At 44.8% G+C, this 15891-nt stretch overlaps 1 protein-coding gene across 19 annotated transcripts in view; it reads left to right on the top strand.

Annotated features, from left to right (window-relative positions):
• The window catches only part of C2CD5 (C2 calcium dependent domain containing 5), a 99573-nt gene extending 85746 nt beyond the window's left edge, over positions 1-13827 (top strand). For 11 of the 19 annotated variants that reach the window (XM_044452219.1, XM_044452216.1, XM_044452215.1 and 8 more), the window contains 5 exons: positions 4949-4999; positions 6805-6906; positions 7812-8002; positions 10928-11074; positions 12419-13827. In XM_044452219.1, the coding sequence (XP_044308154.1) occupies positions 4949-4999; positions 6805-6906; positions 7812-8002; positions 10928-11074; positions 12419-12547 (620 nt within the window). In that variant the 3' untranslated portion in view covers positions 12548-13827. The remainder of the gene's footprint in view (positions 1-4948; positions 5000-6804; positions 6907-7811; positions 8003-10927; positions 11075-12418) is intronic. The other 8 variants (XM_044452222.1, XM_044452218.1, XM_044452217.1 and 5 more) reach the window with 2 other exon arrangements.
• The last annotated feature ends 2064 nt before the right edge of the window (positions 13828-15891 follow it).

Below are 15891 nucleotides of genomic sequence, written 5' to 3'. Positions count from 1 at the left end.
TAGCCAAAGCTCTCTGAAGCCACCCATCCCAATTTCAACCAGGCCTGACCCTGCTCAGCTTTCAAGATTAGGCAGGATCAGGCACTTCGGGCTATGCAGAAGCTTTACAGTTTATGTTAATAGAATTGCTTCTGGGGCAACACACTCACAGCATGATTCACTTCTATAGGGCTTCGACTACATGAACACTGGTTTTCTTATCTCATTGGTAGGTTTCTGTTCACCAAAGGCAGCACTATTATTAATTTGCCAGTTTCATTAGTAAGGTAACCCTAAGCCTTATTGACACTTTTTTATACAACAAAGAAGTAGCTTAGCCTCATCCTGCAAACGCGTCTTCCTCCAGAAAGGGTTTCAGTGCTAACTCGGTTTATTTCAGCACAGCCTGTTTCTGCATGTCAAGAAGCTGTGTCTGCAAAGTCAGCTTTGGCCAGTAGAGGGGGGTTTGCTCCCGTGCCAGCAATTGTTGTGCTTAGCATCAACCAGGGATGTCATCTTGTGAACTACAGGAAACTCCAGGGACTGTTGCTTCACCAGGCTCATCTCTTTGCTTTTAGACACATTTGTTTCTAAACTAACCATTTCCTGAAGGGAATTCTTTCTTTTGAAAATATATGTGATTGCTTTATGATCCCTGCTTTTCCATGTGAACGTAGTAATTCACGTCTGTTGAACTTCAGACACAAGGTATATTAGTCTATAGAAATGATGTATTATATGTTTACTGAACATCTGTTGGGTCCAGTATAAATGTAATAATACCAAAAGAGAGTATTCTTCCTGAAGAAAAAATCCTCCCTAATCATTTCCTTCTTTGTTAGATTGCTGCAATAAACTCACAGCTTGGACAATTGGCTACCTGCCTTCCACATGGCCTTGTGAATTGTTTGCATTTACCACAGGACCCAAGTGTGGTTCTTCCTGAGGTTTGATCAGCAGACTGGGGTCCCCACCCTCTTCCCAGCAGCCTGCATGCTGAAAATACTGTCTGCCATTAGGAAAGGTTCATGATGCTGCTGGACTATTCTCTAGCCCGGTTCAGCCCTCACGTTCTGCTTCTGGTAAAGCATCCAGGGATGCAAGCGTTTGTTCAAAAGCCCCACATTAATCTTTGCTGTATTCTCAGAAAAAGTGGTTGCGAACAGGCCTTGAGTTTTAAAGCCTGAAGGGCTTAACCAAAGTAATGCTGGCGAAGATGTACTGAGTGTGCTGGGGGCTAGCAAAAGGTACGACCTGAATTTAGTGTTTTGGTACCATTTCTTGTAGCAGCCAGTACTATTCCATTCCAATTGATCCAGCATGAGCTTCCTTCACAAAGGTCCAGCAGGCCATTTCTCAGTGTGAATATAGTTGAGTCTCAGTAGAGAAGTGTATTCAGTTGTGTGAAATGAATACAATGAAGAATTCATATGGATCACAGCTCGGATAAAGCCCCCCCCCCCCCATTTGTGCTTCGATATTTGCTTTTATGGTGCCTGCTCAGATCAGCATCTTGGAGAGCAGAATGAGGCTGACACTCTGTGACAGGAGTCCCTATTTTTTCAACATTGATGTCATATCTCAGGGTTGTCATTGCTTGTGGTGTGCGTCTGCCATTTCCCATAACTGACTCTGGTTCACCCCTGCGTCTGACTGTTCTTGTGGTACAAACGTACTTCTTTGACAATTTTCCAGTTGCTGCTTCACATCCCAATTGTTCGTTCCTTGTAGCGGCCTGCACCATTATGGTTTCGTCTACGGGGAATGCATGTGTGAGCCGCCCTGAGGCTTTGTTGCGATGGGGGCGGCATAAAAATGTTTTAAATAAATAAATAAAATAAAAATAAAGCATCCTAGTTAGGGTAAGGACTTCCATTCCAACCACCCTTCGTTACTTGACAACTTATTACATTATGAGTTTCACATAGAACACATTATAAATATGTACTAGCAAAAAGTTCCAAAAATGTTTAGAATTAAGGAATATGTAGAGCTCAATAAAAGTAAGAGGGTAAACTCAGCTAAACCAGAGTTTTGAACAAAGTAAAATGTTATTTCTTTTGACAGGATGCACAATGTGTATATAGGGGTTTTTTGTTTTGTTTTGTCTTGTTTTTGAAACAAGAAGGTGGTACAGAAATGAAGATACAAAATTAGATCCATATCAACTCCCCACTCCCCAAGTATAATAAGCCATCCAGTGCACATTTCACCAATGCCAGGAACAGTTGTGATGGGCCTTTTGGTCATTCTGTTGTTAGCCTGGGTTTCTTCCACAAGGGCCTGAGTAATAAATTACATGGCTAACAATGATTGTACCTCCTGCTAAGCTTCTAGAACAAGTCTTAATCAGGGACGAAAGAGAACCTGATACCTAGGGGAAACTAACATTAAAGGTCTTGTTTGAAAAAAGAGATAATATATGTAGGGAAAATAATTAAATGTAGACTTTGTAACAAAAATTAAGCAATGAACTGTGGTGGTGGTGAGCTCTTAGTAATATGCTTTGATTCTCAGCTTCCATAGGAGGAAAAAGCAGCTATGGCCAAATAAGAATGTAATGGATATTCATATGGGAAATTAATATGACCAGAAGCTGTGAAATAGAGGGACTGGATAACCACACAGAAAACTTAGGAATCTTGCATTCTGCACCCTTGGAAGACAATTTCAAGTTCTGTGAAACTTCATTTAAAAGCTTCAATTCTCAAGCACATTGATAGAGCTCACAAATATTTAGTTTGGCTCCTAATACTCAGTATACTTAGGAATAGTTAGTTCTGCACACTTGCTTTCTCATTTAAGTTTTGAGAAGAAAAGAATTTTACTTACAATTAGGGGCAGGGGAACTGCACCCCAGACTTAACATTTGGGAAGTGCCATTTACATGACTTGATTTACATTAACTGGTACAGCCATTGCTTTGCTACTAAAATGCCCCCACCAGTTAATCAGTGGGCCAGTTTCATGCACCTGTGAAAATCTTTCTTTCCAGTCTGTGTTCTTTCCTTCTGCAGGCAGGAGGAATGAGGTGGGGTGGCTGTTGAACAGGAAACAGCCCTGCTGCTGAGCATGTGTGATTGGTTGGGAAAAGACCAGAGGCACTGATGAATTTTGTCACCACACAGCTAAAGCCTTGCAGAGCTCCTGTGACCTACAGGACAGCCCACCAAAAATGACAAAAGGGACCCTGATTCCTTCTCTCTCACCTGAAGAGGCCAGAGCTAGAACAGACTGTATTTCTCCCTGTCAGTCCTCTTTTTAAAGTGGGTGGCATTCTGCTTAGTCTGACATAGGCTGGATGAAGGCTGGCCATAAGAGTAAGGTGGAAATTATGTGAAATTTCTGGCCAAGTGAGCCAAACCTTGCATGGGTATGAGAAGGTGGACCATAATAAGTGTTTTCCCATCTTGTATGGAGCATACACTGTGGTTCTAGTGATCAAATGAAGAGCCACAATCTTTGGAGACATGCTTTTCTTTCAAAACTGTGGCTGCCTCCCATTTTTTAAACCAGTGTAGCCCCCAGCCCTTTTAGCATCAGACTCCAGAAATGTCTATGGAACTCTCACCCTCATTTTCACCAGATGCAAGTGTTGGTATCCATCAACATGTCTGTTTCTCATATAGGATAAGCAAATGTCTTGGGCCAAAGAGTTAGCTAGGGACAATCACATTTTAAACCTTGAAAAAGCCGGAAGTTTACATTCATTTTTGAGCATGGTGAGAGATCAGGATATCCCTAGCCCACCTTGCATATGTTTGACCTGCAAACATTGAAGGTCACGCTTTGCACAGGAACTGTGTGCCTAATGGCCAGCACATAGCGCCATCTATACCTCCTCTTTGTGTGTGGCACAGATAGCACAGCTGAACCCTTCACGTGTTGGGCTTTCTGTACATACGCCCCTGTGCAAATGCAGCATTGCAGTGCAATACTGGTGTTGGGCTGGGAAGTTGGCGTGATCCCTACTGCATATAGAAATGAAAGTCTACATAGGCCTCAGTAATGAGGTATCTCACTTACACTCACGAACTTTTACCACCACCCCCTTAGGGCCAGGCAACAAAGAAAATGTGCATCTTCACACTAGATGACACCGAAAGTAATGCCACTTCCTGTAGCAGCCAGCTTATGTTTCCTGTTGTTTCATGATTTAGAACAGGAATTGGCAGGTGGCAGCATAGGGCTCAATTCAGATCGTTATCCCAAGGACCCCGCTGGACTTTCCTCTTGGCTTCTGTCTTGGCTCATGCAGAGAGGTCAGTTGCTAAGTTGCCTAAACAATGAAATCTTCCAATATTTGGACAGCAGTGTTTGTACAAACATTTTGCAAGATCTTAAATGAAAACTTGGACTCTGCTTTTATGTGCACCTGAATTTAGTGTATCATTCTGTAGCGCTTTCTGTCCAGTAATTAACACCTGCACACTCTGCTAAGTGCATTAGCCTCTCAGTCTAACTGCATTCCACCATTGTTAGTCCCTCATTGTATGTTAGCCATTAATACTACTTTTTTACAGCTGCTCTATATATTTATCTGCTATGTAGTCATAGAGCTTAGGCAGCAAAGATAGATGCTTTCATAGACCACACACCTCTCCTTTTGGTAACTTTAGTTCAGATTTGGAAATATTATGCTGTTTTCAAACAGGGTGCCAGAATCTGCCTTTCTAAAATATAACTTTTCACCATAAGGATGGAAGGGCATGAACACAGAGGTGAGACTTTAAATGTGATATCTGTAGATTTTTGCCTACTCAGTCTAGAATGTAGTACACTATTTACTGCATTATGTTTCAGCTAATAACAAAACCATGCAAAACTGTGTCGTGTGCATTGGAAGACAGAAGAACACGGCAAAAGGATATTGCTAGATTGCTCACTGACAATTGGCATCAAACAAATCTGTATTAATATAGCTATTGTTACCTATATCACATCAGTGGAATTCATTTTGTCTTACTAGAGGACCTGGAGAATGCAAGCTCCCACACAGGTATACCAGCTGCCCAAAGAGGTGAGTTTACTTGATTTAGCTATAAGCCAGAACAGTAAATGCTTTCCTGGGACTATTAGGGTACACTAGGGATGTAACTTTCGGTATTCAGGAAGTATGTACCATTTACCTTGGAATGCATGCTCTGATGTGGCTTATTGATATCCAGATGCATTCATTAAAGATATTTCATATGCCAAGGATAGTTAGATTTGGAAACAGCAGGAAAACCTAAGTTGTCTCTCTCTTCTTAAACAGAACTGGTGGTTTAATTTTTATCTTGCTTAAAGGTTATGTTGAATTTCTTAGGGTGGTGCTGGTTGTGTTTGTGGAGGATGGGAAGGGGAGGAAGTAGAGGTCACTTAACACATCCACAGTGCATGCTGGCATGGACTCCATGTGATTGCCCGAGGATGCTCGGTGACAGGGCAAAACCAACCCTTCAGTTTTGACTGTGAGGGTAGCTAATTTGAGTGGTGGGAGGAGTGCTTCAGCAGACCAAAGTGACTGGCAGACTATGTATTTTATCTGTACTACCATCTTGGCAGAGGCAGTTCTAAACCTTTAAACATTTCTTTGGGACTGAAGCTTGGGTTCATGGGTTTTGAGTGGCAAGGACACATCTTTTACAGGCCTTTGCCATTGCTGCATAAGAGTTTTAAGGAGCAGGAACGTCATTTCTATCATAAGTTTTTAAAAATACCTCTATGTTATCCTTAAGCAGGAGTGTGATCAGGTATGCTGCACTGCATCCTAGGAGTATTAAAACAATATGGGAGCATCTTCATTGGCACAGCCAGGTGCCAGGTGGGTTGGGTTTTGTTTTGAAATGCACCTGGGATTTTTTGCTGTGTGGGGGACAGAGCCGAGCGGCTCTGTCCCACTGGCCAGGCTGCAACAGTCGCTTTTTTGATGTCTCACTTGATTTCGCAAGAGCAGTTTTCCTGGATGCTTCGCATCATATACAGGGTCTCATACTGACCCAGCTCAGATCATTTCATGATGTATTTCTTACCCAAATCTGCAGCATCATTGAGCTGCTATAGGGGCACAACATTGGTCAGCAGAACTCAGGCCATCTCCCACAGGAACGTGTGGGCTGCTAGTGGCCTCATGCAGGCCAGGGTCACACACAGCGTCAGAGTTTAGGAATCGCTGCATCCTTCCTGGGGCACGCGCACACCTTGTTGCCATGAACTGCACGGTTACAATGGCCCTCCAAGGCACTGGAGCAGTGAGCGTGCTCTTCCCCATCACTGGCACCCTTGTCCACTCCCGTGGGCAATTTGCGTGGGACCCATCCAGTGACTCCTCTGGTACGAGTGTGTGTGTGGGGGGAACTCTCACAGCATCCTGCTGCCAGCGAGGTATCATGGTACAAATCTCCATCGGTGCTTCCCCGCAGAAGCCTTCTCAATGGTTCCACACATTGTGAACCTCAGAGATGCTGGCTAGAGTTCAGGGAGCCATCCGAATTGGCAGACGGCTTCTTTGAAAGCACCGCCAAGCTCCCTGCTGTCTCAGAATTGTGATGACCAGTACGCTTGAGAATTCTCTGATATTTAGATGAAGTTGATGGAATAAAATACGTACGGACCTTTCTGGTGATGAGCTTCCAGGTAGGCATGCTACTAAGCTATTTCTCTAACCAGCGTGGCAGAGCACTGTTAGAGCAGAGTTCCAGTTGTCTCTGAACACCAGAGGAAAGCCAATTACTCCTGGATACAGATAACCGGTTCATCAGAAGGAGCGCTACGATGAGCAAAGGGGCATCATCCATATTTTTTCTTTGTTTTTTTCTTTTGTGTTTCTGTCTGTGTTTCCAGCAGCGTCAGTTGATTACAGTTCCTTTGCAGACAGATGCAACAGCTGGATAGAATTCATTAAACTGAAAGCTCAGACCATAAGACGCGGATCAATTAAGACAAGTAGGCGGCCATTTCTACCACATTCTGATCATTGGAAGCATAGTTCTGATCTCTCCGTGGCAAAGGGTGGAGCTTCCTACCCAGTAGTGGCATTGCAAAATCAGTGTCCGAGTGTGAAAGCTGCAGACACGCAACGTCTGTTCTAAAAACATTAATGCCAGGCTGAATTTGGAGCGTGTTGCTCAGTGCTCCAGAAACTTAATTTGCCAGTCAATACATAGATGATAAATAGGCTTGTGAATTGTGCAACAAAAATGTATGCATACACAGTGTGGCAGAAAGTGTATGTCTGCATCATTGAAATTATTCATTACATGCAAGAATTGCCTGCATGGATTTGTGGGAGTAATCAGAAAGTGGTGTGTTTTTAATTTTTGTACAAGTGGTTCAATGGCTGCAGGTATGACTGTTTTGCTTTGGTTACTCAAGATGAAGATTTAGCTGGAAGCTGACAACAATGAAGAAATTATCCAAAATTTGAAAAATGCTGGACTGGAGAAACATGTCAACTTTCACACTCTTTCCTGTAGACTTTTGTTGTTTCCTCTAGCAGAAAAAAATTCTCAAATTATGTCACCTTTCCCAGCCACTCCCCCCTTCCCACTTCCTATGTCTTCACTTTATAACTGATCATTTGTATGTGCAGCTGCTGGCCTCAGTGTTTTCCTTTGCAGGAATGCTATTCTTCTTCCAATGCAAATCCCATCCGAGCTTTCTGTATCTTGTCTGCATGTGCTGCATGGTTATTTCTTTTCTATGGCTGAGCATCACAGGCAGCTGAATGTTGTCACCAAGCTATTTGGAAACCATGCAGAAAGGCTGTTCTGTTGGAGTTGCCAAAATGTATGTCCGTATCATGAGTAGTTATTTTTTTATCTTTCTTTCTTTCTTCCTGCCACGTGTAGCCATATCACTTGACAAGCCAAGTCCATTGACAGAAGGTCAATCCCGCAACCGTTCCAGTCCATCAGGTGCTAATTCTACTGTGTCAGTTGTTAAGATGACGCCACTTTCGTTTATCCCTGGGGCAAAAATAACGAAATACCTTGGAATAATCAACATGTTTTTTATACGAGAAACCACTTCTTTGCGCGAGGTAAGTTCTACACAGAGATTTGTAGGGTTGTCATCGGTAGCACAGCTGATTTTAGATTTTTGTATACTGTATACAACAGATAGGGAAAAAATCAGCACTTAACAGAAAATGAGAGGTTGAGGTTGATCTCATTTGAACAGGGACCATTCTGACATTTCTCAGCTCTTATTTGCATGCACAAAGGATGCAGTCCACAAAGGTGCTTTGTGTTCAGTAGCACCTTCACGTATCTGGTGCCTTCTAGAGTTGGTGGAGTGCAGTTCATGTCATGGCCAGCCAGCAGCTGTGTGGGTGTGCCTAAAGGCGTGTGTTTGAGCGGGAGTGTGGTGGTCTAGCCATGTCCACTGCTGCCAGTGCAGCTAGAGATGAAAGTCCCTTAATCACAGAAAACATTCAAGCAATAGGTGCTCGATACAGATGTAGCAGGTCATTTAATTAATATTTGTTTAGGAGCTCTGTAACCTGCTTTTCAGTCAGAATTCTCTAAGAGGGATACAAAGTGGGCTACGCCACATGAAATATGGCAGCTGAACAGGACAGGACAGGGCAGAAACAGTGCGAGCATCTTGAAAGACGCACTAATGCTAAAAGCGGTCAGCTGCCCATTTGGAAAGGGCTATCAGGGTCTCCTGTACGGAGGGGAGCAGTCGTCGGAGAAAGTTGGAGGCGCCACTGAAAGGCCTTACTCAGAAGTGGTCAGCCAGCCTGACAAGATAGAAGGACCACAAGGAGATCTGACACAACCACTCTTAAACAGAAGAAGAGCATATATGGAAGAAGACATTTTTCCAGTATCCTGCACCAGATCATAAGTGAACATCACCTTGAATTTTGTATGGAAGCCAAAAAACAACCAGTGAAAGCCATACCCACCAGGTGTTCTCCGTTCCTGTCATTGACAACAAAAATTACTCTAATCACCATGTTCTAAACCAGCTGCAGTTTTCAAATAGCCTGTCAAGATAAGGTATGGCTATAAGAAGAGAAGGGGTCGTCACCGACATTACACCAGCAGAAAGCTTAGTAGAATTGCTGTAGTCCAGTGACAGCGGCATAACAGCAGCGGCCACTGCGAGCATCAGCGCTGCCGAGGGCACTGCAGTCATAAGGAAGGCTGCGCCACATGGGGCAACGACTTGCTGAGTAGCTGCCCAGTGTCTTGCAGGTGGGTTTGATGCTTTCTGCAGGTGGCAGAGCTGCTTTGGACTGGTCAACCAATCAGTATGCCTTTTGTTCACACTTCCAGAAGATTGTGAAATTAAACGAAAAGTGTGTGGTATCTGATCAAGAGTTTCCAAGCACCAGTGGAAGTAACAAGACTGTACAAGCCCTGTCATTCTGTATCTTGTACTCTAGCATGCAATCCTGGATGCAGTTTAGTATTCAGACGAAGTACAGTTGGAGTCATTGAGGTGCATTTGACTCCACGATCTGATTAAGTAAGGGAGTATTTTTTACAAGAGAACAAGGAGCTTGTAAATTGAGTCATTATGGAAAGTTGAAGGTTGGTGTACTTTCTTCAGGTAGATCACCTTTGAAGGAGGTATTCTCAATTGAAGTCTAGGAAAACAAGTAGTTTTAAGTTATTTTATGCAAAATGTTATGAAAGTTATTGTATGAGGCTTGCAGGCCTCATCTGGTCTGTGGGGGGCGGGGGGTGCCTGTCTGGCGCCCCTCTCTGGCATAGAGACTGTCAGGGACTTCAGGGCAGAACCCCCTTGTCCTCTCCAGTCTGTCATCAGCACTGCCAAATGGGGCTCCCCCATGTACAGTCTGGCCCTGTGATGGGAAGGCAAGCACTGCACAGGGGAATGTTAGGGTCTTTGGGCACCGACTGGAGGTATCAAGGCAATTCCCTTACTTAGCAAACCTCCCCCTCCCCCCCCCAAAAAAACAGGCTTCACTGTGGCCAGAGGGTTAGTCCAAGCTGTGTCCTCTCCAGGGTGGAAAGGTATGGGTGGGCAAACATCGACCGACTCTGATAGCCACAGTCAATGATAGGTGTGGGGGGGTTGGCCACTCACCCTGTGGCTTCCCCAGTGGGGGAGGCATGTGGAAGGGCTAGGCTCAGGGTGGAAGAGCCCCGTCTTTCTCCTGATGCTTCAGACAGGGCAGGAGCAATCATGTCAGGAGCATGGCTGCTTCCTTAGGGTGCTGACGTTAGAGCCATATGCCTTCCGGCATCATCAAGCCCACAGCAGGCCAGTGGCGGGGGGTCATTTGCCCCCACAGCACCTCACATCACTCACCTTTCTCTGGTCTAGATTGTTCCGGGGCGGGGGGGGTGCACATCCTGAAATTGAGAAATGGTCGTCTCAGACCAGGGTGGGGAACACAGCACCTTCCAGTGTTGGACTCTTAACTCCCAGCAGCCCCAGCCAGCATGGTGAATAATCCAGGATCATGTGAGCTACAATCCAACAGTATCTGTATGCTGCAAGTTCCCTGCCACTGCCTCCTGTACTTAGCAAGCTGGACTAAGCAACTCTCCTTCCAGTAGCTTAGCCCAAGTGTTGATCCTGTATTTATGTTTCAAATTCTTTATTAACCCTGAACTGTCGTTGGTTTCTGCAAACAGATCTTAAGTTGCACAATTGTAAAACAGCAACCACAGCAAATGTTTATGAAAGCTAAGCAGGAATATCCTGTGGTCCATCTGTTAATGTAATCGGTTTGGATGCTCTTTGTGATTTTAATTGTTTGCAGTGCTGGTAAATCAGGCTCTTTCTGTTTGGAGATTGAATTAGTGGTACTTAAACTGTGCATAAGTCTCCAACCAATCTTTTAGAGGACCACTTGTGAGAGAAGAGAGGCTGCTCTTTTGAAACGAGTGCTTAGCTTTCACTCACTCAGAGGAATGGCAAACTGAAATCACGGAGTTCCTTGTGCAGGTGTGTGGTCACCTCTTGTTCCTTTTCCTCGCAGGAGGGTGGCGTGAGCGGCTTCCTGCATGCATTCGTTGCTGAAGTGTTCGCCATGGTCAGGGCTCATGTGGCAGCTCTTGGGGGAAATGCCGTTGTCTCCTATATCATGAAGCAGTGTGTGTTCATGGAGAACCCAAACAAAAACCAGGTAAATGCGCTTGCTGTGTATAAGCAGTCTAGGATGAGAGAAGTCTGCCACCATGAGCAACTCCTCTTGGCATCTCGGTGAGGGCTCCATTCTAACTAATTCCGGAAGCCAAGAACTGCATTCCTGGCTCAAAACAGTGATCCATAACACTTTGCAAGTTCCACAAGTAAGTGGGACAGGTTCCTGTTTCCAATGGATTTGCAGAAAATAGACATACAAATGAAAGCATAGGGAGTCCTTGTCGGGTCATCCATTCCCTCTTGCTTTGTCGGGCTCCAGTGGATGGGGGTGCCAGTTTTTATAGCCATCAGACATTTAAGGGCCACACCAATACTTTACCGAAGTTCCACTTGACTTTGACAGTGGGTCATACATTTCCCTTTGAGTAAAATACAAAAAACTAAAAAAGATGGTCCCTGTAGATCTAGAAGGCTATTTAAATATTTACTAGCATGGAGTGAAGAAGAAGAGGAAGAATTATCCCTGCCCATATTTATCCTTAGAAATTCCAAGAGCTAACAGTACTGCCCATAGAAAGACCACAGTATGTAAGCCTAACCTAAATTTGGTTTAATACTTTTGAAGTGTAGTACCAGTTCCTTGGGCTCTGATGTTTAAAAGCCACTGGGCTTTTACATTTAATCCCCAGCTGTTGCAGTTCTTCATAGTTTCTGGCATTCTTAACTGAGGAATACAGTTTGGGTCATCTTTTGCGTGTTTGAAGTCAAAAGAAATAGAAGGGGAAGATAGGATTGCTTTTTGCCAGCGGCCAAATACTGTGGCTTTGGAAAAATATGATTTCCTCGTGACCAAAGATTCCTAAAGGGTGGAAGAACCTTGAGGCCCTTGCAACAAACGAATGACTGCATTTATCATGCTAGGCTGGAGAGGCCTTTTCAATACTGTGTATAGCTTAGGGCATTAAGAGTCCAGAAAGGACACTGACTTCTTTAATCTTTAAACTAGGAAAGGAAACAAGGTAAAAGTGAGGAGGGATGTGTGGTAGTCGTCAATTACATAGACATTTCGGAAAGGAGTGGAAGATTTGTTCTCTCTGAGCCACTTTGCACAGGAGCCCTTAGCAGAGAACCCACGGCATCAGAAGCCCTCGAGTGAGGATAGTACCCGTTCTGGCAGCTTCTCCACCCATCTGCAGAGGACCCCTTCCCTGCCAGCAGTGCTGCAGCTACTCGGGCAGCACCAGGCTGCTTCTGGCATCAGGGAGAAGGAAGGAACTGACCAGACTCTGTATACAGGATGGGAATCTGTCAGTTGCATATCCATGACCCTAAAGGGAATTGCATGTCACAGATGCATAACTGGATGTCCCTTCTGTCGTTGCAGGCACAGTGCCTAATAAATGTAAGCGGAGATGCAGTAATCTTTATACGTGAATCTGACTTAGAAGGGGCACCGGGCCAGCAGGCCACCACTGGTTCTCAGCCCACGTGTACAAGAGACATTACAACATGAAGGCGTGGCTTGGCTTCCACTGGACATTTGAGCTCTCTTCAAACTGTTGGACGGCAAAGCCTTGATTTGTTTCTTAACTCAGCAGCACCCCATCTAGTAAGGGCAGCAACACCGCGAGGCTGTCAGTGTGTTGTCCATCTGGTTTTATAAGAGCCAAGGAACCATCTATAGAATCCACTTGCTACTCAAAGAACATCTGCCCATGGAAGGAATGGAAACGGGCAGCCACTCCCCAGAACTGGCTATTGGGACATTGCCTTGTGTTTTATGAAGCTAGGATAAAATCTAACTCAGATCCACAAGCAGATGTTGCTAATTCTCAGCAGGGAGGGAGGGTGTTCATAACGCAACTGGAATACAACTGAGACACCTTAATCTCTCATTTCATCATGGAAGAGCTGGTTTCCACACTATTGCCAAATATGTGACAAAAAGCAACATTTGCTTTTGGAATCAGTGAGACTGATGGGCGACGTGAACTGGATGACCTGGATGTAGGTGCATGTTAAAGTATTTTTATGTTGGTGAGCTCTTGAATATTTTTCTACTGTACACTTTTATTTTAAATTACTGGATACAATTATGGTAAAATAACTGGTTCAGATGCTGTCAACATTTGATGCTTTAGGAACAGTGGTGATGGAGATCTGCTGTCCAACGTTCCTTGAAATCCCAGCTGCCAATGAAGATAAAGTCAAGGCTTTGTATTGGGTAGAGTTCAAATTTAAAAAAAAAACCAACAGTATTACAGAGAGGCCGCCACCCACAAATGATGCTCAGTGTGGTACTAAGAAAGATGAGCATCGCTGTAGCAAGTAGTAATGAGTCATTTTCAGACCCTTGTGGAAGGATTTGATGGAAGATTTGAGTCTGCAGATCTGATAACATGCAGAAATCTAGAAAGCGTCATGTGTGTATGTGTGGTAGGGGAGAAGTATATATGCAACCAAAGATGTAGAAGTTTCAGCAGTGACACTCTCCTTTTCAGTTTGAAAATGGCTTCTCTCTCCTGCTGCCAAGCAGTTGCAGCAAAACTTTTACATCTACCGGGGTGCTCGTCTTCCTTGTCTTGAACATGTGGCTGCATAGGTTGGAGCACAGCCAAAACGTTTTGATATGGAACTTGAAGAAAATTCACAAACTTGAATGTAAATAGATGATGTTTTGTTGGGTGTAGGTACAGAAATTATATATTATTTGTCCAATTCAGAGATTCCAGTATAAATGAGAATGATGAAAATTACATTCCTATTTACATAATAAAAATTTCTTTATTAAAAGTCCACACTTTCTTATTTTGGAGGGGTGCAGAGGTAAGCATACAAAAGCTTTTTGGTGGCACTGATTTTTGCTTGGTTTCCTCTGTCCTTTTAAAATAGGGCAGTCCTTGAGAAACTTGATTTTTTAATTTGCAGAATGCAAGTACCGTATTTTTCGCTCTATAAGACATACTTTTTTCCCCCTCAAAAGTAAGGGGAAATGTCTGTGCGTCTTATAGAGCGAATGTGTGTGTGTGTGTGTGCCCAACGCCCGGGACGCTGCCGGCCGCCTGCACCACGTGGCACCACCTGGCCTGCACACGCTCAGTGCGCGCTGCTCCGCCCCCCCCCCCCCCCCGGCACAGGCGAGAGCTGTGCCGCTCAGGGGGAGCGGTACAGAGGAGGAGGATCCGCGGGCTTTAACCCGCCAGCCGCACGGAGAGATGGACTGCTCACCCCCACCTCCCGGGAAGACCTGCCGCCATGCCGCCCAGAAGACCACCGCTGGCACGCTGCCGGCCCGGCTGCACCACACCTGGCCAGCACACGCTTGGCGCGCCCTGCTCCGCCCCCCTCCTCTGGCGCAGGTGAGAGCTGTTAATCACAGGTCGGTGTGTGTTTTCAAATGGCAACCCGTCTTTTAATGAAGACCATGGGGAAGTGATGGGGAATGTGCCTGTGATTATCAGGAAGCTTTCCATGGGTCCCTCCTCTAAAAACTAGGTGCGTCTTACGGTTAGGTGCGTCTTATAGAGCGAAAAATACGGTAGTTGAGCTAGTAATCTGTTTTGTGCTTCATTCCGATAACCCAACTATTAGGAAAATAGCAGAGCTTGAGCAAAGCAGCGTGCTTGTTCTTGAGTCCATTTAGACCTACAGAAGGACTTTTGAATCTGTTTACAAATTATGCTATGCCTCCCATGTACATGGTATCTTGCAGAGGGTTAAACCAAACCCTGCAGCACCAGAAAGCCACCGCTGCAGTGAGACTTTCTTCTCTCCACGCTACCCAAAAATCTGCTCCAGCTGCTTTCATCTCCTGAGGAGGCCCCCTTCTTTGGCATTGTGATATTAAAGACATCACCTTCCTCAGTTTCAGTTGCCCCTGTTTTCAGGAAAGATGTCATTCCAGATTTTGTGGGGAGAAGTGTTTTCTGCCCAGTGCTAAAGAGAGGCATCCCCACACAGCAAGGGCAGCAGGAAAGAATTATCTTGGGGATATTGTGGATTACTGGGACATCAGAATTACTACTGAGCAGGGATTGTAATTGTCTAATTTGGACTGTTGTGGGATTTGGAGACCATTGCTGCTGTACTGAGAATCCTACAGGGCTTTACTGGTAGATTCTGGTCTACCTTTTGCCTACCAACCTACCTGGTCTACCCTGGAATAGAAGGCACAACTGGGTCACACAGCAGTGTGTGAGGATGAGGGGGCTGATGGATAGGAGGCAGAGCTTGGAAGCTTGCCAGTCACTTAGGACTGGCAGTCCAATCCCTTAACCATACTTGGGATTTGTGAGCCTGCATGTGCTTGTTCCATTATTCATACACCTCCTTTACCTAGAGAAACCTGCATGATCGTCAGGAAAGGAAGAGCTGGGAAACTTGCCTATGGCATCCCTGCTACTTGAGCACCAGAATGCATAAGCACACATCACGCATGCCTGCCATGTCCCCTCTGCAAATGGAGCTTTCTCCCCAACCCCATACCAGCTTTGAAGCACACGTTTCAGTTCTGATGGGCTTGAATCTTAAATTTCCTGGCCCAGAAATTGAAATTTTGCCAGCACGGACTTGTGTTTGCCACAAATGCAAAGTATTTCAGGTGGCTAATTATGCATCACCAAATAAGAACAACTGTATGGCCAGAAAAGGTGGTGTGGATTTGCATAAAATTTGCATGTGCTCATTCATATGTGAAGCTGCAAATTCAGAAATAGTGGCTGTCATTCAAACAAATACAGGTCAGTCCGCTCACTACGGGTCTGCTCAGTCTACCCAGGTGTAGCTGCTCATGGATGAATCCAAAGTTTGTACCTGCTCTCTTATTTATTTATACATGTATTTATAGGCCGCCTATAA

This window comes from Varanus komodoensis, unplaced genomic scaffold, assembly GCF_004798865.1.
Source record: "Varanus komodoensis strain SLA01 unplaced genomic scaffold, ASM479886v1 scaffold70, whole genome shotgun sequence".
Classification (NCBI taxonomy): domain Eukaryota; kingdom Metazoa; phylum Chordata; class Lepidosauria; order Squamata; family Varanidae; genus Varanus; species Varanus komodoensis.
Note: the sequence above shows the minus strand (reverse complement) of the source record. Positions and strands in the feature narration are given on the sequence as shown.